General features: G+C 35.0%; 2 protein-coding genes, 1 long non-coding RNA gene and 1 pseudogene across 12 annotated transcripts in view; all 4 read left to right on the top strand.

The window, feature by feature from the left end:
- The first annotated feature begins 608 nt into the window (after positions 1-608).
- LOC105955012 (uncharacterized) lies at positions 609-4,182 on the top strand (annotated as a pseudogene). Its single transcript, XR_016031188.1, has 3 exons — positions 609-773; positions 3,041-3,280; positions 3,872-4,182. The product of XR_016031188.1 is annotated as an uncharacterized LOC105955012 (transcript).
- On the top strand, positions 948-2,422 carry LOC105965237 (uncharacterized). Its single transcript, XR_016031583.1, has 3 exons — positions 948-1,009; positions 1,895-1,968; positions 2,313-2,422. It is a non-coding gene; the product is annotated as an uncharacterized LOC105965237 (long non-coding RNA).
- Positions 4,183-8,097: 3,915 nt separating the features above from the next.
- Positions 8,098-23,543, top strand: part of LOC148772710 (disease resistance protein RPH8A-like) — a 42,784-nt gene continuing 27,338 nt past the window's right edge. The window contains exon 1 of the mRNA XM_088818972.1: positions 8,098-10,709. Coding sequence (XP_088675098.1) covers positions 8,149-10,707 — 2,559 coding nt within the window. The 5' untranslated portion in view covers positions 8,098-8,148 and the 3' untranslated portion in view covers positions 10,708-10,709. The remainder of the gene's footprint in view (positions 10,710-23,543) is intronic.
- LOC105957693 (putative plastid-lipid-associated protein 14, chloroplastic) lies at positions 13,004-14,703 on the top strand. 9 transcript variants are annotated; one of them, XR_016031589.1, is made up of 6 exons: positions 13,004-13,159; positions 13,248-13,282; positions 13,612-13,655; positions 13,747-13,833; positions 13,924-14,040; positions 14,168-14,703. XR_016031589.1 is itself a non-coding variant. In XM_088818947.1 (4 exons), exons 1-4 carry the CDS (start codon positions 13,606-13,608, stop codon positions 14,348-14,350), a joined length of 429 nt encoding a protein of 142 aa, XP_088675073.1. In that variant the 5' UTR covers positions 13,502-13,605; the 3' UTR covers positions 14,351-14,703. The 9 variants fall into 9 exon arrangements, 1 of the variants encoding a protein (XP_088675073.1); XR_016031590.1 differs by having other exon boundaries at positions 13,755-13,833; XR_016031588.1 differs by lacking the exon at positions 13,248-13,282.

Here is a 23,543-nt window from a genome sequence, read left to right on the forward strand (position 1 = left end):
TTCTGTAGTGACAACTTATTTATTGTCACCAATACCATATTTTTTTTAGTGATAACATACTATTGTCATTGATGATACTTTCTTAATCGAACTCATCCCTAAAGGCAAAAAGAAATTGAGGTTTGAGTACTTTGATAAAAAAAGAAAAAATTACAAGTACTTAATTATATTTTATCAAAAAATTGATTAATTAAAATGAGATTAGCTCAAGACACAAAAAAATGAAGTAAAAAAAAAGACACTGATTTTGTTTTATTAATTAAAAAGACAAAACAAATTATAAGTAAAAAAAATGTATACATAATATATTTTGCCAATTATAAATATGACTTTATTTGGAAAAAAAGAAAGGGATTTATGCAAAATCGCACTTTAGTTTTTTTTTTTGATAATTGAATCGCACTTTAGTTGAAAAACAAAAGTTGCACTTTGTTTTCCTACAAGGGGATTTCATCCTTATCACAAATACGATAGCAAGGGCAAAACCCAAACCCAGCCAAAAATTGCTCCCAGCCCAAACACCTTCCATTGATTTTTTTCGTTTCTTTGCAATTATTTTTCCAATTTTTGAGATCTCTGTCGATCATTTGATTCCCTGGTCTCTGTAATTTTCGCAATTAGGTTTCGCACCTGTCAAACCAAGTTCTGGTGAATCGTCTCAATTAGGTTTCGATCCTGTTCAAACCAAGCTCCGGCGAATTGTCTCCGGCCGCGAACAGCTCAAAATCGCCTTCGATCCGCTCCATTACCAGATTAGAACTGGTTTGCTCGAGGTATAATTTCAATCGGCGCGTTGTTTGATTTCTCCGCCTCTTTTCAATTATTTTAAAATTATTTCTCTTCCCTTTTCAATTATTTTAAAATTTATGAAGTTCTCGTTGTTTGATTCTCCGTCTCTATAGTTTTTATAATAAGACTCCTGATTAATTCCTCGGCGGTCACAATTCAGTGGAAATCAGTGAGCATACACGACAATTGGACCTCAAACATCTAAAATTTATGTTTCCAGGTTAGGTTTACAGGTTTATTTTACAGTTTAATAATATGTATATATGTGAATTCATAGAGATCTTCAAATTCGGGATTTATTGTTGAAGGACTTGTCTGCAAAATAAAAAAAATTGTTGAAGTTCTCGTTGTTTGATTCGTGTTTCATTTTGGAATTCTGTTATTTATAATCCGGGAACATGGCGGGGCAACGACATGCTAATTTTTTTGTGAATGAAGCAATTGGTGGGGAGGTGAATTAGACTCTTGTTTTGGTTTATTTATTAGGTAAGTTTAATAGAAATGGTGTTAGTGAAAGATTTTTAGGGAAAAGTTAGTTAGATTTAAGTTGTTATTAACTGTAAACATTGTTGCATGTCAGTGAGTATAATTGGTTCGTTCTTAAATAATATCTTCTGTTGCACCTTAAATGTGTTTGTGTTTTTCTCTTTACAGTTATATATGGGATAAATAGAATTGGTACGTTCTTTTTGTATTACAGTACTACATTATGTTTTCCATCATAAGGGCAATCTGGGTTTTGTATGTTTTACTTGGCATTTTACTCTTAACAACATAAAGTTTTACTCTCATGTAGGCTTTCATATCCCGTCCATTATACGTGCAAGAGTAACGAAAATGAATCTTTGCATAATTTTGTATTTATATTCCTATCCCTGGAGCCTATTTTATCTATTGCATGGATTATGTATTAGTTGATTGTAAAGTTTTGCACGAGTTTGAGCTTTCGTTCGTCTTTTTGTTTGCATTTATCTTCCAAATCAATTGCTAATAGAAAAGGAAGTTCTTCTATTATGCTATTACAACATTGTCTCTCAATTGATTAGCCTTTAAGCATTTCTCTGCCATTGCACAACTTGTAACACTAATTATGTGGTTACTGCAGATTGAGATTATATACAACTTCGGGCGGGAGGACAATGACTAAGTAGGGTCATCATCACTGAAAAATAACAAGAGGTCAGTAACTTGGAATTTTACAACTCTTTTCATTGTTTTCGTCTTTGCAAGGACTCAAAAAGGATATAATATTAAACTTGAATTTCAACGGAATAGTCTTGGAAATTTAAATGGATCAACATTGTTATGTGTTTGTTGGGTGATTATGCTTCTTGAGATATAGAATAATGTGCAAATCTTGTTCGTTAATTTTTTTTCTAGATAAAGAAGGGACTATGCTTGTGTGTGTATTTATTTTTCACTTATGGTACTTAGTTTCATAAATATTTTCCAAATAAATTTGCAGGTGAGAATAAGAGCATAACAATTTTAGGCGAGAACTAAGAGAATTTTAACTAGGGAAGGTTGTTGCATAAGCACTTAACGAGCGTACAAAATTGTCGGTGGGTGAACTTCTGAGCACCATTGGTAGACTGCAAACTAAGCAACAAAAGCAAGTTTGAGAATTTAAGGTATGTGTATTTGCATATCTTGGATAATTCTATATTTGATAAATTGGAATTGTGATGAGTTTTATTTTCCAGCACTATTATTGGAATACTCCAATAATATAAGTTATTTTAATTGAAATTAGATCTTAAGGTTTTTAATGGATTTTCTGGATACAAATCAAATTTTATATGATCCTTTAGTGCTTGTGCCTTGTAACAATATTCAGGTCTTTAAGATGTGAAATAGGCGTAGTCACGGTTTATGTGTTTCTGTTAGACGAACGATAATAAAAGTCTTATGTATAGGCAGGAGTGGTGAAGTAGTGAGACCATAACTAAATCGTTCTTCGTGATTCACCAAAGTAGATTAGCGTACAAGTAAATAAGACAAGACTAGTTATGCTGGAAAAGAACTGTATTAAGAGCTGAAATCATGCTCAACTATATGATGAAGGGGACTCGTGTTCAATCAGTATAATTGTTAAGCCTAATAAATTGTAAGGAGTGTGAATCTTTGACATGCCTCTTTCCCACAATAAAATTAATAATTAATCATCACAAGTTACCATACTTAAAGAAAGTTTGGTTTCCTTAGACTGTATGCAGATGAAGTATGTGAATTGGTGGAAATAATGTGTAAGCCTATGGTTGAGTTTGTTGAAATGAAAATTGGAACATGCTCGAGCTTATTGGAAATTGTTACAGAGATGAATGGGGCAATGAAGGTGAGGGACTTTGAGTTGGAGGAAGCAAGAAAGCATGCAAGGTTAACAGAACAAAGTAGGATTGATGCTTTGAGCAAGTTAAAGAAATTGACGCTATCACTTGGATTGCTTATCGGAGATGCCCCTGAATCGGAGGAAAACTTGACAGAAAATAAGGTATTGTTTTTCATATCATCAATTTCTGAGGTAGTTTGTCTGGATAAAATTAAATTAGTTGTAGGGAAATGCATAATTCAAATTCATGCAGTGTCGTTCACTAAAATTTCTCATCCATCAGTGGTGGAGCTAATTTATTTTTACAAACGTAGCCTAGTATTTTATAGAGAAATTTGTTTTTTTTCGAGTAGTCTAAATGACCCCTTGGAAAAAAAATATTCTATATACGGCCCGAGTGAAGATAAAATCCTGGTTCCACCATTGCCAGTAAAGATACTAATTCTCTTTACATGATACAGACCTATAAAATCAAGAAAGCGAACTGTCTTCTTTATTTTAATATTTCTAATGAACAATAATAATAGAAGTTCTTCGCCAAATAATGATTGTCTTTCCCACTAAAACTATATTTTTAGGTTCATTTGCACGTTAAGCGTGCCTTCATTCTAAGAAAATCCGAACTCGGACTTCTTAAATCTACACTATATGTTTTCGTAGTGTTGCACGAATCTTAAAAAATGCTAATATAGTAATGTCTATTGTTTTTCATGTTTCATTCTTTGATTTCTGATTCTTCTCTGTTTTTTTTAGCCTTTGAGCATAAAGGAAGATCAAGCTAAAGATGACAACATGAAGAAGAGGAAATGCCAAGTGTCAGACAGTCCTCTTGGTCCTAAGAGCTTCTAGGCATAGGAACATGCAGCAAAAGGCTTAATTCGACAAGGGCAATTCCTTCTTTCAACCAAAGGCCCATTACACGCAACAACTCAAAAAGTTTTATATGGCAAGCGCATAACTCCTTGGACAAATTCAAGAATCTGAAATTTATTCAATGTGGTTGAAATGGATGCCGAGGGCAGATTCAGCACTATAATCATCTCGTCGATCGTTCACATTCTCAGGTAATCAGGAAAAATGCATGTCGAAATTGATGGACAAATTAGCTTATTTATTGTGTGTGTATTACTGTATTAGCACATAAGAGCTTGTGCAATTATGGTGGAAAAGAAAGAACTTTAGTTAATGAAATGGCTATATTTTAAGAGCTTTGTGCAATTTTGGTTAATGAAAACAGGTGAAATAGTTATAATGTGCCTTATAGTTTGGTGGATTATTATTTTATTACAGAGAGATACATCAGGGCTGAGTAACGAGAGCACATAGCTCCAACTCCAGTTACGAGCCATGGAACCGCAATTGTGTGACGGTTAGTACAATACATAACACCCAAAAAGTGGTCTTATTTTGATTATTTTTATTAATCCTCTTTAAACAGTACATTTATTATATATTCGAGCGTAAATATATAATTTGTAAATAGCAGGTTCAATTGATAAAAAGAAACAGTGAAGAGAAAGAAATGATATCGATTGTATTGTTGCTGCATTTTACGGAGTTCTTGTCTGATTAGAGTTAGGTTTACGATTGACCAGACTAGTTTACAATATATGTACTTTTTTTCCACAAATCGTATTGTAAGGAAAAAATCTTTGGTAAATGTTATTTTTGTTATTTATTGTTATATGTCTTGATTTGTAGTGGAAATTTTGATTGAAATAGTATCTCAATATTTATAATATTGGATTTTTTTTATTGTTTGGTGTTCAGGGCAAACATAAATAAATGTGTATAAATATGCTTCACAAAATGTAGTGAATGAGTGACAACATTCAAGTTGTCACTCTAGGTTCATTTAACTAGACACGGCCACGGGCCGCTTCGGGCCGGTTCGGACCGGTTCGGACCGGTTCACGGTTCACATTTTCCGGAACCGGAACCGGCCCGTGGCGTGCACGGTTCACCGGGCCGGGTCGGCCCGCTGGTTCGGGCCGGTTCACGGGCCTATCCGGGCCGGTTCCGGGTCGGCCCGGAAATTTTGAATTTTTTTTTTTTTTGTTTTTGTTTTTTTTTTTTTTTGAAATATTTAATGAATAAGTAAATTAAAAGAAATACTTTTAAATAGATAAAGGAAAAGGAAATAAATGAAAAGTCAATTTAGAAGCACAAGTTTGAAATATTTGATGAATAAGTAAATTATAGGAAAAATTGGGGTGTGAGGGTATTTATAGGAAAAATTGGGGGGGTTTGGGGGCAAAAAAAAATCAAAAAAAAGCAAAATTGGGGTGTGAGGGTATTTATAGGAAAAATTGGGGGGGAAAAAAAATTCAAAAAAATTCAAAAAAAAGTAAATAACTGCCGGTTCACTAGCCGTTATTTGCTTTTTTTTTGAATTTTTTTGAATATTTTTTTTTTTTTTTTTTTAAATCCGGGTGAACCGCCGGGCCGGCCCGGCGGTTCACGGTTCACCAAATCTAAGAACTGGGCCCGTCCCGGGTAGGACGGGCCGGTTCACGGTTCCGGGCCGGTTCACACGGTCAACGAGCCGGTTCGGGCCGGTTCCGGGCCCAAAACCGGCCCGTGGCCGTGTCTACATTTAACTAGTGATGACATTCAAGTTGTCATTCTATATTTATTTTATTAGTGACAACATTCAAGTTGTCATTCTAGGTTCATTTTATTAGTGACGACATTCAAGTTGTCACTCTTCTTGCTTAAGTGACAATATGAATGTTGTCACTTTAACTAAAGTCTAAAGTGACAATATTTTGTAAGTTATCACCAATGAGCATTAGCGACACAGAATTAGTGACAACGTAGTGACAATATTATATTGACACTAAATTTCATTTGTGACAATTTTATGATCTAATGTGACAACTTACGTTGTCACTAAAATTCATTTTTCTTGTAGTGGTCATGAATTTTTATTTATGATTGGTTTTTTTTTTTTTTTCCAATAAGAGCACGGGTAATGCAATTGCATAATATTTTCCAGATTGGAACTTGGCTATACTTGTTTCAGTATTGGAGAGATTTGCGTTATCAAGTCATATATAGTCACACGTGGACATATACATATAATCATATATAGTCACGTGTAGTCATATATAATCACGTGTAGTCATATATGGTCACGTGTAGTAGCTCGTAGTAATATATTGTTATATATAAGCTATATAAGCTATGTGTTTTTTATGATGTATAGTGAGTTGATGATTGTGTTTTTACAAATTTTTGTTGGGAATTAGTTGATTTATAATATCAAGATTCAAATTGTGAATTTTCTTTTTGGCGTAGATGAAGTTTTTTTTATATTGTCATATATAATATATATACAATAGTCATGTGTAGTCAATTTCAGTACAATAAACTTATCAAAAAATTGAAACAAAATTAAAAAATTACAAAAAATTAAACAATTTAAAAAAATGAAAAAAATACGACAGAGGTATATATAAAAAAATAATAATAAAATAAACATTTATAATTTTTTATTAAAAAAATCTGATAATATGATAAATGCAGGTCTAAATACTAATTGCAGTTGACCATAATGCTGAATGCAGTTAGCAAAAATACTGAATGCAGTTGGGTAAAAACTGGATATAAGGGCACAATAGTACTTTTGCCTCTCCAGGGGTTATCTCAAAGGAATAATTTTAGGGGTGGACTCATCCCTATATATTTTCCAATACTAAGGGTGTATATCAAATGGACCCTAATGATGAATATGCCGACCAAAATTTAAGGGTCCATTTGGATGGAGGGATTTGGGGAGGGATTTGATTTGGGGAATGAATTTGAAATGACTCCAATTTTGGAGTCATTTGAAATCCATCACTATTGCTCCAAAATCAACTAAAAAGGAGGGGTGGGAATTTGAAATCCATCTCCAAATCCCTCAATCCAAACAAGTCCGAGGGATTTGTTATTATGAATTTGAAATCCCTCCCCCAAATCCCTCCATCCAAATGCACCGTAAAATCAAAAAACACAAAGAAAAGGGACACCTTCCTTTGCCCTCATGTAGTCGGCTGAGAAACTTCGTTGGTTCCCTAACTCCCGCTATCAATCTGTAAATCAGTAGCCGAAATCTTTGCTGGAGGCACACCAATTAGTGAGGAAACTCTAACTACGATCCGTTCTTGAAGCAGCGGTTGAACGAGAAAAAATAAAAGGGAGGCGGTGGAGAAAAAAGTTAAGGTCAAAAAAAAAAAAAAAAAAAAGAGAGAAGAGCAACGACGGAGATGGGAGGAAAGAAATCCCCGACAAAGATCTGCTCGGCGGCTCTACATCCGGTCATCGGGACCAAATCTCGTCGTTAGAGAAATATTGATCGAGAGAGAAGGATAGAAAATTGGTGTGGCTAGAGTTAAAAGGTGTTGGATATGAGTTTTGTGGGGGTATAATAGTATTGTATAATTTAAAATTAAATTCTGGATTTATCACAAAAAAAAAAAAAATAGTTTTTTGGCTCTATACTAACTGCAAAAGGCATTTGGGGGAGTTTTCTTAAATTATCCAATTATCGGTATGAAATGTCGGCGTACCTAAATTATTCATACCGGCGTACCTAAATTTCGGTTCGGTTTTGCCGACTTAACATCCTTAAATTTACCTCTAGATGAGTATTTTCGTAAGATAATACATAGTTGAGGGGTGGCTGTAATTACCCAAACAAGATGAGGGTTTTCGTAATACAACCATAACTCAGGGGTGGGCCGTAATTAGCCACCATTATTATTATTATTATTATTATTATTATTATTATTATTATTATTATTATTATTATTATTATTATTATTATTATTAAACCTTAGTACTTCTTTTCTGCAAATCTTATCAAATTGAGCCTTATTAGGAGAGTTGGTACCTAGCCTTTACCAATAGGGTAACGGTCTAGGGTTCGAGTCCCTCCCTCCCCTACTTCCCCTTGTAATGGACTTGAATTTAATCAAAAAAAAAAAAAAAGTTATTATTACTTTCTCTCTGTCACAGAGAGAGAGAGAGAGGTGGGTTAGTACGAAATGGGTTCTTTTGCTGCTGTAATTTCCCTTCAGCAGACACTGAATCGCATTTCCGAATCGGATGATTTTCTTTACCAATCAGACAAGCTATCTATCCTTGATGAAATGGATTCAGTTCTCAATAAAATGGAGGAGCTTCCCAGCAGCAAGAAAGTTGATGCGGCAGCTTATGAAAGACGAATCATAGATGCTCTCCTAATATTCCAAGATCTTATCGACTCCGACTTGTCTGATCGAGATCATGATGACATAGACGGTTTTACTTTGTCTCTCTCCCAACAACTGGAAATAGTCAAACAAGAAATTACTTCGTTTCTCACAGCAACTGACGAAGAAGAACAACAACAACAACAGATCTGCAGCAGCAGCAGGTATTCTAATTTTGCTTCTTCAGATTATAATACTCACAATCAACCACAGAATCTTCTGGTGGGATTCGATGACCAAATTAGAGCACTTAAACAATTGATTTTGGATCCCAATTCCCATGACTTAGTTAAATCAGTTGTGGGCATGACCGGAATCGGTAAGACTAGTCTTGTTAAACAAGTTTACAACGATCCACTTGTTATACAAGAGTTCGAAACTCGTTTATTTCTGCACATCGGCCCAGACTACACTCGACCGGTAGATATTATGCTGCGTGTTCTCGATGAACTTGGTGTCGTCATCCCTTCTGATAAACTAGACACGGATTATTTGGAGAATCAATTTTGGGAGGCTTTATCTACTCAAAAGTATCTAATTGTGTTAGACGATGTATGGGCTGACGCTGATCTAGTACCTGGTGATTTTCCAGAAAACAGAAATGGAAGTCAGATCATCGTCATATCTCATATCAAAATATCATTTGACTACATTCATACAGACAAGCTTATTATATTACCGTTTCTCAACGACGACGACAGTTGGAAACTACTTCATCAGACCGCATTTATTAGTAATAGAGAGGAGAAGTGCAGTCGAGAACTTGAGAAAATTGGGAAGAAGATTGCCAAGAACTCTGAAGGTCTCCCTGCAGCAATTATACAGGTTGGACAAAATCTGCGTGGAAAATCTTTTCAAGAATGGAAGACATTATCGGAAAAAGAAGATCCACTCGTCATCACAAGATATGACGATACCCCACTCTCAAAGGCACTATTTTTTAGTTACATGATGTTGCCTCAGCATCTAAAGCCATTCTTTATGTATATGGGTGTGTTCCCAAAACATTATGCAATTTCTCGATCAAAGCTCATTAAATTATGGGTCTCTGAGGGCTTTCTGGAGACAGACCCAGGGATTGAAGAAACTAACGGATACACCTTGGATCTACTTATTCTGCAAAGTGTTGTTTTGAGAGGAAAGCACACCTCTGTAGATATGTATAGTTTCAAGAATTGTAGACTGCATTTCACCTTTCGAAGTCTATGTGTTAGTGAAGCTAAGAGTGAAAAGTTTTTCCATATCCTGAAAAAATACACCGATTGTACTCCGGAGAACATCAGAATGCAGCAGCGTTTGTGCGTCCACAATAACGTTGTTCTTGCTTTAACACAAGTTCATGAATGGATGGAATCTGTTCCGAATGCACGATCTCTTCTTTGTTTCGGTCCAAAACAACAATATCCAGTATTGTTGCCCTCGTGTTTTAGATTGCTCAAGGTACTAGATGCACTTGCGATCCGCTTCTACGAGTTCCCACATCAACTACTTGCATTAGTTCACTTGACGTATCTTTCCATCACGTGTGATAGAGAGCTCCCCAACTCCATATCCACACTTTACAAACTCGAGGTATTGATTTTCACTCGGCATCATAACATCAAATTATCGAATAATGGTCCAGTTTATCTGCCTATAGATATCTGGAACATGCATAAACTGAAGCAACTTTATTGCAAGGGCTTCGACCTCCCACCTCCTCCGGATGATTCTCATCTTGAGAGTCTCTTAACAGTTTCAGGTGTGAGTGTTCACAGTTGTACCATGGAAGTGCTTTCAAGAATCCCCAAGCTAACGAGAATAGCCGTTCAAATTGAGTCATCACACGACTCAACCGAAACCTTCAGTTTTTTCCGTCATTTAGCTTCTGTCTATGAGGAATTTGTGTCATTCAAATTCGTTATTGTAAATCCTAATATGAGCTCTCAAATTGTTCGTTCAGTTCCGAATTTTCCTATTAACATTAAGAAGATAAGCCTGAGTGGATGTGGATTGCCTTGGGAGAATATGGAAGTGATTGCATCATTACCGAATCTTGTAGTGCTCAAGCTGCGCTGGTATGCCTTTTGCGGCCCTCTGTGGAAAACCAGCCAAAGACGAGGACAGTTCCCCAGTCTGGAATTCTTGCTGCTGGAAGACTTGGATATAGAGAACTTGGAATTTGACATTTTATACTTAAGGTGGGTGATTGTTAGGCATTGCTATAAATTGGAAAACATCTCAAATCAATTCAAGAACACCGAAATACTAGAGGTAGATGATTGCAGCCCATCCTTTATGAAGAAAATGCGCGAGTGGCGATCCGATTATGGTACAAAAGCTAAAATACATTCTTCAATTACAGATCTATAAAGGTAATTAATGGTCGTCAAATCTATGTTGATTTTCAATTTAGCTGCACGGTGGATTTTGCTTTTTGTCTTTGAATTTGGATAGCTTGATCCTTGAAATCGTTGAAGAGAGGTTTTGATTGATTTTTCTGCACATGCCATTTATTATATGTGTGTGCAGGCGTTGAAGAGGATAATAATATATTCCAAACAACATCATCATATTCACATGGCTTATCGTGTGTTGCTCAGCGATTGAAATGCCTCAAGTATTCAAATAAATCTGTTGCTGATTTGATTTTTCTTTTTTTTCTTTTTTGGTGATCATTGAAACTTATGTTTTGGATATTTTCTTGATTTATTCCTGAGGCCATTCTTGTAATGTAAAAGACTATTAATTTTACCAAGGAAATAGTGATGTTGTTTGGGTGGATATTAAGAGGCTGTTTGAGTAAGCTTATAACCTGTTAAAAAAAGCTTATGAGATGTTTGGGCTTATAATATCTTTTAAAGTGTGGGAAAAATTTTAAAAAATATTTTAAAAATTCAAAAACTAAGCTGTTTGAGAGCTTTTAATTTTTTTTTTAAAGTACTCTACTCCACATTTTTATTTAAGATCTTATTATGAGTAAAAACAAACTTATAAACTAAGTATCCAAACACTTTAAAAAAGTAATTCTAAAAATAAGACGTAAAAACTTATCAGCTCTTAAAAAAACTTATCATATGTAAGATCTTATTAGCTATTTTTAATAAGTTTAGCCAAACATGCTCTAACTATGATTTTTACTTTTCCAATGGCTTGCAAGTTGCAAGTGATAAAAAGAAGCAGGGAGTCTGAGAAGATTGACTTTGATGCTTGCAAATACGTGTATTGCTCTATCAACCTTACACATAGGAAGGAAAGAAGTTTGATGGGTCCTATTTCTAATGTTCTTTTGTTCTATTTGAATCAACCCGAATTTTTTTGTTTACTTTCGTTAACTAAAACTATTTCTCTATGAATATTGCAGATAAAAGACATTGGAAACAAGTTGCGAAGCTTTTGAAGAAGCCCGTCAAAGTTAAAGAGGACGAGTTTTCGTCAAGAGAGGTCGAAGCATTATTTGATTCAGGGCCGATTTTAAGAGGATGTGGAGTAGGCGGTTGCCTTGGGTCTCTCAGGTTGCTTAGGGTCTCTAATTTTTTTTTTTAAACTTAGGGCCCCCAAATTTTTTTTATTATTTTTTTTCTTTTTTGGTGATAATTGAAACTTATGTTTTGGATATTTTATTGATTTATTCCTGAGGCCATTCTTGTAATGTAAAAGACTATTAATTTTATTCAGGAAATAGTGATGTTTTTTGGGTGGATACTAAGAGGCTGTTTCACTAAGCTGTTAAAAAAAAAGCTTATGAGATGTTTAAGGGCTTATAAACTCTTTCAAAGTTTGGGAAAATTTTTAAAAAATATTTTAAAAATTCAAAAACTAAGCTGCCTGAGAGCTTATAAATTTTTTTTTAAAAAGTACTCTACTGCACATTTTATTTAAGATCTTATTATGAGTAAAAATAGCTTATAAGCTCAGTATCCAAACACTTTAAAAAGTAATTCTAAAATAAGACGTAAAAAATAAAACAACTTATCATATGTAAGATCTTATTAGCTATTTTTAATAAGTTTAGCCAAACGGGCTCTAACTATGATTTTTACTTTTGCAATGGCTTGCAAGTGATAAAAAGAAGCACGGAATTTGAGAAGATTCGAATTTGATGCTAGCAAATATGTGTATTGCTCTATCAACCTTACACATAAGAAGGAAAGAAGTTTGATGGGTCCTATTTCTAATGTTCTTTTCTTCAATCTTCTATGGGTCCATTAGATATAACCCCCTTAGTCTTACAAATAAGGGGAAATGAGTGATACCCCCCTTGTTTTGAAAATATATATGAGGAGGTCCAATAAATTTTTTTCTCCTAGTCAAAAACCCAAATCCTGATCTTAATTAGTAAGACCCCCCTAGACAATTTAAAATACATATTTTGCCCTTTTAATTTAAATTCAATATATACCCTAACCCTAACATTCTCTCTCTCATCAAACCCACAATCGCCGTTACATCACTCTCTTCATCTCTCCTTCTCTATCTCTCGTTCACTCTTTTCTTTCTTCGAAATTAATCTCCACCAAATCTGAAAATAACATGGGAGGCGGCGCGATGAGAGCAACGGCGAAGGTTGCGGGAATCATGGTGGAGAACGGCGGTCTGCGTAGCTTCACATAGTCGGAGCACCACCCGTTCTTCTCCGCCACCCGATCGAAAATTTCTTCCTGCGTCGGCAGCCCAGAAGAAGCCGAAGGTCGGCAAGAAGATAACGCCTGCAAAGAGAATCGTCGAACGGAGATCGACGACGATTACGAGGAGAACGGGATCCATATTCCGCCGCACGGGATCCCGTTCCAGGTAGACAACTACCCCTGGTGATAATCTAGCCGTAAGTCTTTTTTCTTCATATTTTATTAATTTATTATTTTCTCTGAATTTTCCTGTTCCAATTGTTCAATATAATAAAATGAATGCAGAGGAAAACTGGAGAGAGAAAGATGATTTTGAGAGGGTATGCTCATAAACTCACCCTCTCTGTACAATGTGTACAATAAAGGAAAAATGGAGAGAGAAAGATGATTTTGAGAAAGATGATTTTAATTTTATTAATAATTTCAGTCGTATTGTGTTTGATTTTTTTTTCCTGTAATCAATTTCTTGGTGAATTGTTCGGAAAATGGATATTGGGGCAAAAAAAGGTACATGACTACATGTAATTATTAGGGTAAGTAGCAGTTTATTGGCTTCTCTTGCTATTTATGTTGTAAGATTGAGTTCATAAAGTTTCATGTTGCTATGATCTGACTGTGTTCATTGTGCTTTTGTTGAGTTGTAATGCAGGGTGATGAAATTGTATATGAAGCTACAGTGAAGGAAGCTAGTAGGTTTGTTTAGATTTACGGCATTCGTTTCAGGATTTTATCAACCGAAGTATCATGAAGAGAAATAGAAATTCTAATAATGCTCTCTTTCTAGTAATGCAGTCCACTGTTCAATAAGAAAGTTGTGCTTCGGCGACTGGTTATCAATCAGGCGCAACGTAGGGGAATAAGGGCAATAGAGGTATGCTAAGTTGACACATTAGTAAGTTACATTTTGAAAATGGTGATATATTGTCCGACTTTGATGTCTTCTTCGTGAAATTACATTCAGGTATTGAAAAGACTGGCTCACCGTAGAGTAATGTACCATTCTTACTCGGTTCAAGTTCATGGCTATATATGTTCATCCACAAATGATGACAGTGGTTCATTTACTCTAGTACATGGTGTAAGTTTCTCTTTCTCAAAAAGTCAATCTAGAGGGGTGCTCCCGTTTTCATTTATTCTGTTAGTTAATGTGCTAATGATTTCATATTTCCAAGATGATTGAGGGTCTGAATTATTTTTATGTTCAGTATCATGGCAATTCTTCTTTGAGACATTGGCTTCAACAAGCAGATTGGCTACCAACTCTAGAAGCTACTCTCGTGTTGGATGAGGAGTCTGTCAGGCGAGTCGGTGATGATACTGTGGGAGGACCCGCAGTTTCTCGAAAATTACGTCTTATTCGAAACTTGGCTGTACTTGTTTCAGTGTAGGAGAGATTTGCGTTATCAAGTCATATATAGTCACACGTGGTCATATACATATAGTCATATTTAGTCACTTGTAGTCATATACATGTAGTCATATATAGTCACGTGTAGTCATATACATGTAGTCATATATAGTCACGTGTAGTCATATACATGTAGTCATATATAGTCATGTGTAGTCATATACATGTAGTCATATATAGTCACGTGTAGTAACTCGTAGTAATATATTGTTATATATAAGCTATATAAGTTATGTGTTTTTTCTGATGTATAGTGATGTTGATGATTGTGTTTTTCCAATTTTTTGTTGGGTATTAATTGATTTATAATATCAAGATTAAATTGTGAATTTTTGTTTTTGGTGTAGATGAAGTTTTTTTTATATAATCATATGTAATATATATACAATAGTCATGTGTAGTCAAATTCAATACAGTAAATTTATCAAAATATTGAAACAAAATTAAAAATTAAAAATTAAAAAATTTAAAAAAATTAAAAAAATTAAAAAAATTAAAAAATTAAAAAAATTAAAAAATTAAAAAAATTAAAAATTTTAAAAAATTAAAAAAATTAAAAATTACAAAAAATTAAACAATTTTAAAAAATTAAAAAAATTAAAAAAATTAAAAATACAACAGAGGTATATATAAAAAATAATAATAAAATAAACATTTATAATTTTTTATTAAAAAATCTGATAATATGATAAATGCAGGTCTAAATGTTAATTGCAGTTGGTCATAATGCTGAATGCAGTTAGTAAAAATACTGAATGCAGTTGGGCAAAAATTAGATATAAGGGCACGATAGTACTTTTGCCTCTCCAGGGGTTATCTCAAAGGAAGAATTTTAGGGGTGGACATATCCCTATATATTTTCCATATTAAGGGTGTATATCAAATGGACCCTACAAATAATAGGGGTAGATTCAAACTCAAATTTGTCATTTAGATAAAAACCCATATTTTTCTAAATTCCATCAGTACCCTCAATCAAATCCCACAAATCCCGGTACTTTAATGATTTCAATATAGTACATTAATCTGCTATGATAGTATATTAATTATTTCAATATAGTACATTAATCTGCTATGATAGTATATTAATGATTTCAATATAGTACATTAATCTGCTATGATTTCAATATTGTGTTACAAACAATATACCACTGAAAATGACAAGAACATTGAGAACAAAACCAACGTAAAAGTAATTCCAACATAACCAATAAAATACTTAAAAACATCATAACACAATCAAACCAATATGTCGAGTTAAAAAACTCTAGTACATTAATAATCTCATAATAGTATAATAAAATGATAATGGTAGTATCATACGTTATTCATAATAGTATACTAATGTATTACAACGGTTTAATTATCAAAACCCTAGATTTGAGTAACCCTAGATTGGAGCAGTGACGGCGGCGGCGGCGGCCAACGACGATATCACTCCTAAATTGATTGTTACGACCTTGGAGGCGGGAGCGGCGGAGGTCTTGGTCGATTTTGGAGGTCTTGGAGGTGAAGCTGGTCGGATGTGGTGGTGGTGGAGGTGTTGCTTATGGCTATGGTGGCGGTGCAGGTGATGGTGGTGACTTTGGTGTGTGACGGGAGAAGAGCCAGCGCCGATGATGGAGGAGGCGGTAACGTTATTGGCGGCGACGCCGATGGAGGAGGCGACAACGGTGACGGAGGTGGCGGCGGCGGAGGTGGAAGCGGCGAACCCGGCGGCGGCACTCTTTCGCCTAAAAAACTAAATGGAGATATAGAGTTTTGTAGAGATAATAGAGAATATATAGGGTATTTTGAGGTTATATTGGGAATTTTAAATCATAATTTTTGCCATGCATGCACTTTTGGACTTATACCTAATAGTGAAAAATAGTTTGGACCCTTTCCTCTAGAAAATTGTAGTAAGGGGGTTCTCCCTAATAAACCATGTTCTATTTGAGTCAACTCGAAATTTGTTGTTTACTTTTGTTAACTAAAGTTATTTCTCTCTGAATATTGCGGGAAAATTTACAGTTTATGTCCCTAAACTTTACCACTAAAACGATTTATGTCGTCAAATATTTCAATCCACGAAATATGTCCCTTAACTTGCCACTTTTGATCACTTTATGTTATGCCGTTAACGTCGGCAACTAACTTCGACGGAAATAGCACGCGTGGCTCACGTGACGTCTATGTGGCCGTTAAATGTCGAGCTGGACAACACCCAGTGTCTACTTGGCCGATGAAACGTGATGTGGAGCAACACGTCATTCTCCTCCCATATTTCTATTCTAAAATCCATAATTCTCCATATCACCAGTGAACCCGTAAATCCAATCCCTAAAATCCCATTTCGAATCCTTCAATTGAGGTGAAATTCGAAAATAGCAGAATCGTCTTCTCATGTTTTTGAATGTCCGAGTAGTTAAAGCGTCACAATTGCAAACCAATTTTAGATTTGGGTAAGTTTCCTCAAAGTTGTTATCTTTGAACAATTTTCGATTTTGGTAATTAGTCTACTTGTAGTGTTAATTTTACCTCAATGTTTTCGAGGTAGCATAAAATATGAGTAAAGGATCTAATCATGGCTGTCGGAGCTCATCATCAATGAGCTCTGATGCTCATTCAACATTTTACACAATCAATTGTAAATGTGGATTTCGTTTGCCAGTGATTACATCATGAACGCCAGACAATCCAGGGAGAATATACCAAGCTTGCCCAAATTGTGGGGTAAAATACTTTCCTTTTTATTTGTTCATTACTGTATATTGAATTTGTTATTTCAAGCTTGCCCAAATAATGGGGTAAAATGCACTCCTTTGATTCAGATTTCGGGATTCGTTAAAGAAACCAACCTACTGTGGTGTATTCAAGTGGTTGGATCCTTAAATATGTGGTAGATCCAAGATGATTATCCCCGGATTGCTTAGGAGAGTGAACAAACTAGAAGGTGAATTAGCTTGCTTCAAAGAGAAAGAATAAATATTGAACCAAGTTGAAGGTGAAGTGGCTTGTTACAAAGAGAAAGAAGAAAAATCGAACAAGCTAGAAGGTGAACTGGCAAAGGAAAGAAGGATTATTCAGAAAAGAGCCAAGAAACTGGAGGGTTTGATTGCAATGTACAATAAGACCCCATAATTTGGTTCACACAAAGCTTAGATATGACAGTCTTAAAAGACGAAGAGGTTCACTTACACGCTTTACATATCGAAACGAGCATCTCATATGACTTCAAAACTTTACAACGAAAAGCGACCGGTGGCGGATGTTGATGCCTGTACCGACGATTTTCAGATTGTTCCGTCACCAGAAAGAAACGCTTTATATGGAGATATTGGTTGGATATTTTTAATGCATAACGCCATTGAAAAAGCTGTAACATTTATTCGAATTAATTATTCTTACTTCAGGTTCCCATTTACAACATCGGCTTTTAACTTTTCGTTTGAATTTTTTTATTTATTTTTCTCACTTTCAGTTGCAACAAAGAATAGATCCTATTATTATTTTTTTAATGTCAATGTAATTTGTGTTCAGATACTCAGTGAAACGGCCACAATCCTGGAGTTAGATTTTTCAAAACCAATGAGCTCGTGTTCTGGGAAAACTCCGGTATCTTACGAAACAATAACTGACTTGAATATGAGCTTGAGCTCGACTCGATTAGAACAAAAATTATAAATTAAGTATAACAAGAATTACGTTATTATATATGTATGTATGTATGTATGTATGTATGTATATATTTTTTGTTTTTTGCTCGATAGAAGTTTCCAATGAGCTTAAACAATCTCGGGTCGATTGGTTTATTGTTGGCCGAAAACCTACACGCAAGTGCACGTATCGTACAAGTAATATAGTGGACTAAAAGTCCGGATATCGAACCCACAGGGAATATTTAGTTATCTAATCCTAGACGCTAAATTCTACCAATTATTATCAAGCCCACCCTACACAGTCGACTTTAGAGAGAAAATTAACTAAATTAAACTAAACTAAATTGAAAGCAAGCAAAAACCAAGAAAGCAAATTAAACACGGAGATTTAATCAAGATAAGCAAGCCTAGGATTTTATTCTTCCCCCTATGTGATTATTACTCCCCCAATTCCTTCAATTATGCAAGCAATTAACCCGGATTATTAACCTGAGATGCTAAGATAATCATAACCCGCTTCCGCGTGTATTACGATTCTAACACTCTAGATTCAATTACTATATTCCTATGCAATTAATTCTAGAACACAGCATTAAGCACAAATCTCAATAATGGCTACCTAAGAGATTAACTATATTCCTATGTTAATACCACAAAGGCTCTTCTACCACAGTTCTAATTATTAACCCGATCTTCCGATTCATGCGATTAACAATAACATAAAAGCACATAAGGTGATCAAATTCATGCACTTAATAAAAGAAGTAGAAGAAATAATCCGGAATTAAAACTTGCATAAAATCATAGAATTGGGTTCATAAATCCCACATAGGGTTCCAAATAAAATCCTAGAAATAAGTAATTTAGCTACTCATGATTAAAGCAAAAACCCAAATAAAATAAGTCATAAACGATAAATCTATGCTTGGAGTCTTCGAATTCTTCGTCTTCGTTATTGCTTTGTTGCTCTTGAAATTGCGTCAAAAGGGATCCTCAATTGTGTGCTTGGATTGGTCTTATATAGGGTGAAGAACTTGGGGAAGAAGGCAGTTTCCTTGTGCAATTAAAATCCTTTCACTGCGCCAATACGTCAATCCGGACGGCCGTGCGAGAATAGGCTTTAAAATCCGGACGGCCGTCCGGTTCTTAATTCTCCAAAATTTCAATATTTTCACTTTTGGCACACTTTTTCTCCGAATTTGCAGTTTTCACCCCACAAGTTTCCAATTCTTCAATTTGCACCTAAAATACAATAAATCAACTTTTTAAGCACCAATTATCATTTAAACACACCAAAAGCTCAAAAAAAAAGATACGATAAAGTGTAAAAATATACACTTAACACACCCCCAAACTTGAACTTTTGCTTGTACTCAAGCAAAATATACCGATAAGCAAATAACACAACTATTACATCTCATCACATAGATCAATGATCAACTTCACGTTTTCAGAACTTGTAATTATAATGACAATTCTTAGGCATTCGCAAGCTCAAAATTCAACAACACTTAGTCACTCACCATTACCAAAAACCACAATTCATACAATTGCTTCAAGTATCCAATATTTGCAAGTTAAAAATAGAGAAAATTTATACTTACATGCATATGCTTGACTCCAAATACTCACCAAATTATTCTACTCTACTAATATCGAACATTAAGCTATTGGGATCATTGGGGCTTTGTGGCTTTCAATTGTTAGGCTCTTTGGTTCGAGGTAAGAAATATGGGTATGTGTGGCTATTCTTCTTGAATTTAGGTGATTACGCCAAAATTTGAAAGATAGGCGTTTGAAACAATGAATTCACCTCTATGGACTTTAATAAACTCGATTCTCAAAAGTTCAAAAGTCTCCACTTTTGCTTTTGAGACAATGGATCGAGTTTTCAAAAGTAATTCAACAACTAGTCCTTATTTCTCCCTTCTAGTCTCTTCTTCTTCTCTTTTTCTTTCTTCTTTTTTTTTTTTATTTTTTTTATTTTATTTTTTATTTTATATATATATATATATATATATATATATATATATATATATATATATATATATATATATATATATATATATATATATATATATATATATATATATATATATATATATATATATATATATATATATATATATATATTTTTCGACGAAGAAGAAGGACCTTAAAATTTTTTGTTTTTTTTTCGACCGAACTCCAAGGGGTAAATTTTCAAGAATCTCCACCTATTCTACCTTACACATTGGCTAAAAGAAAGAACACCTTTTCTCCGAGGCTCAAATCAAGGTTCGAAGGATAATTTTGATAAAAAGGTCGGCTTGAAAGGCTCAAACGGTTCAAAGAAGGCCCAAATCATATCCCAAATCACTCACTACTCAATACTTCGTATCATAAATTTCCTAAGGTGAGTCTTAAAACCGAACATAGCATGATCTAGCACAAATTAATTGCAAATTTAAAATACAAAACATTCAACCAAAGCAATGCACAAAGTGTGATTCCTAGCAATAATTCGTTTCTAAGTTCCGTTGAATCGAAAGCTAAACAAACATCAAATCCTTATCACACAAAAACAAGGAATCTCATCATCAAACATTGATCATCTCTCATCATCATAAATCATCGATGCATTCGACTCAAGCAATTTATTTATTTATTTATTTTTTTTTTTTAAATTCCGGAAAAACGAGAAAAACAATAAAAACGAATAAAACCTAATGCATTCAAACTAAAACAAATAAGCACAAAAATAACATGTTTTTCACCCCCAAACTTAAAATTTTCGTTGCCCTCAACGAATTTAGTACAAAGTTTAAGGATAGAAAACACCTGATTTAGTCGGAGTCGATGTGATCGGGGTGCTCCTCCCTAGCTCTCTCATCGGAAAGCTCTCTCGCTCCATCTTCATTCGGAATCGTCGATCGGCACGGGAGCTTGAGGCTTCGGGATCGTCTCGGGCTTGAGGAGCGGCTTTGGAAGAGGAATCGTCGTTTTGGTGGCACTTTTCTTACCTTTTCCTTTGCCTTTAGAAGATGAAGCTTCACTCGTGCGGCTTCTTTTGTTGGAAACAATAGTTGGGAGAGAGGTTGGAATAGATTCGTTGAGAATTGGTTGACAATCGAACTCAAAATTTGGTTGGAGCAAATTATCGAACACCTTGTGGGCGTGCCTTGAAAGAGTAGATTTTGAAGAATTTGGTTCGATTCTCTAGCCTCCATTTGTGTGTGAGAGTTTGAGAGGATGAAAGAGAAGGTTTTAGGAAGTAATGGGGGAGAAAATCTGATTTTTAGAAGTTAAAACGCCGAATTATAGCCTCGGACGGCCGTCCCATGTTTTAGCCTATTTCTCGGACGGCCGTCCGAGCGTTCTGCCTAAACACTGCCTGTGGGACGGCCGTCCCATATTATGCCTTGTTCTCGGACGGCCGTCTGAGGGTTACCGGTCCCTCACTGTTTTGGGGACGGCCGTCCGGTTTTTGGGACGGCCGTCCGAAGTTTGCCACCAATCACTGGTTTGGGGACGGCCGTCCCGGTTTTGTGCCTTTTTGTGGGACGGCCGTCTCAACCTCCTTATTTATTTATTTTTTATTTATTTATTTATTTTTTTTTTTTTCGCGGACGACCGACTCGACCCTCGATCACGTTTTCGACCCTGAAAAGTAAAATTCAAATAATAAATTAGAATGCATGCTTATGATATTAAAAACGAAACGAAAAATTAAAGAAAAATACAAAAAACAATAAAGCTCGGGTTGCCTCCCGAGAAGCGCTAAGTTTAAAGTCTTCAGCCAGACTTTGCTTGTTGAAAGTTTTATGTCCAATCCAAAGCCTTGTAGATTGTGCATCCATCCATGAGCTTTTTCACTTCAATTGCAACCGATACAAGGATAGGATTGCAATATGTCAGGGTCCACCTTAGCTTGTAGTCTTTCTTAGTTGTAATCAATCGGTACGAAGCCAAGATGGGATCTTCATCACCCGCTCCCTCAAATCGGTACACAAAAACCTCACGTCCGCGTATAACCTCCACTTCAAACACATTCGTCTTCTCATCAACCTCTATTGATGCCTTCAAAGCCACGTCAGGAATAACCATAATATCCTCAATTTGAATATTTGCACTAACCACATCCATCTCCTTCTTCTCTAGTTCCGAGACATCTTTGGAGTTGAGCTCGATTTCATTGTCTGATTCATCATCTTCAAGTGTCTTCGTAATTTCTTTTTCCCTCTCATCGACACTATTTTCTAGGTCTACAGGATTTTTCTCATCACAAGTTTCAGACGGATTTTCTTTGTTGCAACCATTCTCGATATTGTTTGAAATATTTTCAAGAGACCTCTTGAGCTTCATCTCTTCCAACATTATTTCCAATCTTCAGATAGATGCTTGAGTGGATTTCATAAATTCTTCAAGGACGGAATTCAAATAACACTCCTGAACAGTGGGCTCTCGTGGCGTGTTGGTGTATGTGTTCCAATAACCGCCGTTGGTGTTATCTATGAAATTATTCGCTTTCGGTGCATACCAACATTGATTAGTGTAATGATCTCCACCACATCTTGAACAAAGTAACGGCATATTATAGGTATTTTGGAGGTATTCGCCAGACGGAAGCCATTCATATCCCCTTTGAGTTTCGCGAAAATTGTAACCTGACATGTAACCAAAGAAAAAAAAAATATAAAAAAAAATTTAATTTGGGTGAATCGTGAAAATTGTTCAAATTTAGAGCTAGAATAAAATAAATAATTAAAATATTACCCGGCAACGGCGCCAAAAACTTGTTGGCCGAAAACCTACACGCAAGTGCACGTATCGTACAAGTAATATAGTGGACTAAAAGTCCGGATATCGAACCCACAGGGAATATTTAATTATCTAATCCTAGACGCTAAATTCTACCAATTATTATCAAGCCCACCCTACACAGTCGACTTTAGAGAGAAAATTAACTAAATTAAACTAAACTAAATTGAAAGCAAGCAAAAACCAAGAAAGCAAATTAAACACGGAGATTTAATCAAGATAAGCAAGCCTAGGATTTTATTCTTCCCCCTATGTGATTATTACTCCCCCAATTCCTTCAATTATGCAAGCAATTAACCCGGATTATTAACCTGAGATGCTAAGATAATCATAACCCGCTTCCGCGTGTATTACGATTCTAACACTCTAGATTCAATTACTATATTCCTATGCAATTAATTCTAGAACACAGCATTAAGCACAAATCTCAATAATGGCTACCTAAGAGATTAACTATATTCCTATGTTAATACCACAAAGGCTCTTCTACCACAGTTCTAATTATTAACCCGATCTTCCGATTCATGCGATTAACAATAACATAAAAGCACATAATGTGATCAAATTCATGCACTTAATAAAAGAAGTAGAAGAAATAATCCGGAATTAAAACTTGCATAAAATCATAGAATTGGGTTCATAAATCCCACATAGGGTTCCAAATAAAATCCTAGAAATAAGTAATTTAGCTACTCATGATTAAAGCAAAAACACAAATAAAATAAGTCATAA

Source organism: Erythranthe guttata, chromosome 1 (genome assembly GCF_056151865.1).
Source record: "Erythranthe guttata isolate IM_541 chromosome 1, IM_541, whole genome shotgun sequence".
Lineage (NCBI taxonomy): Eukaryota > Viridiplantae > Streptophyta > Magnoliopsida > Lamiales > Phrymaceae > Erythranthe > Erythranthe guttata.

Coding starts and splice junctions, on each gene's coding strand:
- LOC105957693 (XM_088818947.1), top strand. CDS start 13,606: ATGCAGGGTGATGAAATTGTATATGAAGCTACAGTGAAGGAAGCTAGT. Junction 13,656..13,754: donor ACAGTGAAGGAAGCTAGTAG/GTTTGTTTAGAT, acceptor CTAGTAATGCAG/TCCACTGTTCAATAAGAAAG. Junction 13,834..13,923: donor GGGGAATAAGGGCAATAGAG/GTATGCTAAGTT, acceptor AATTACATTCAG/GTATTGAAAAGACTGGCTCA.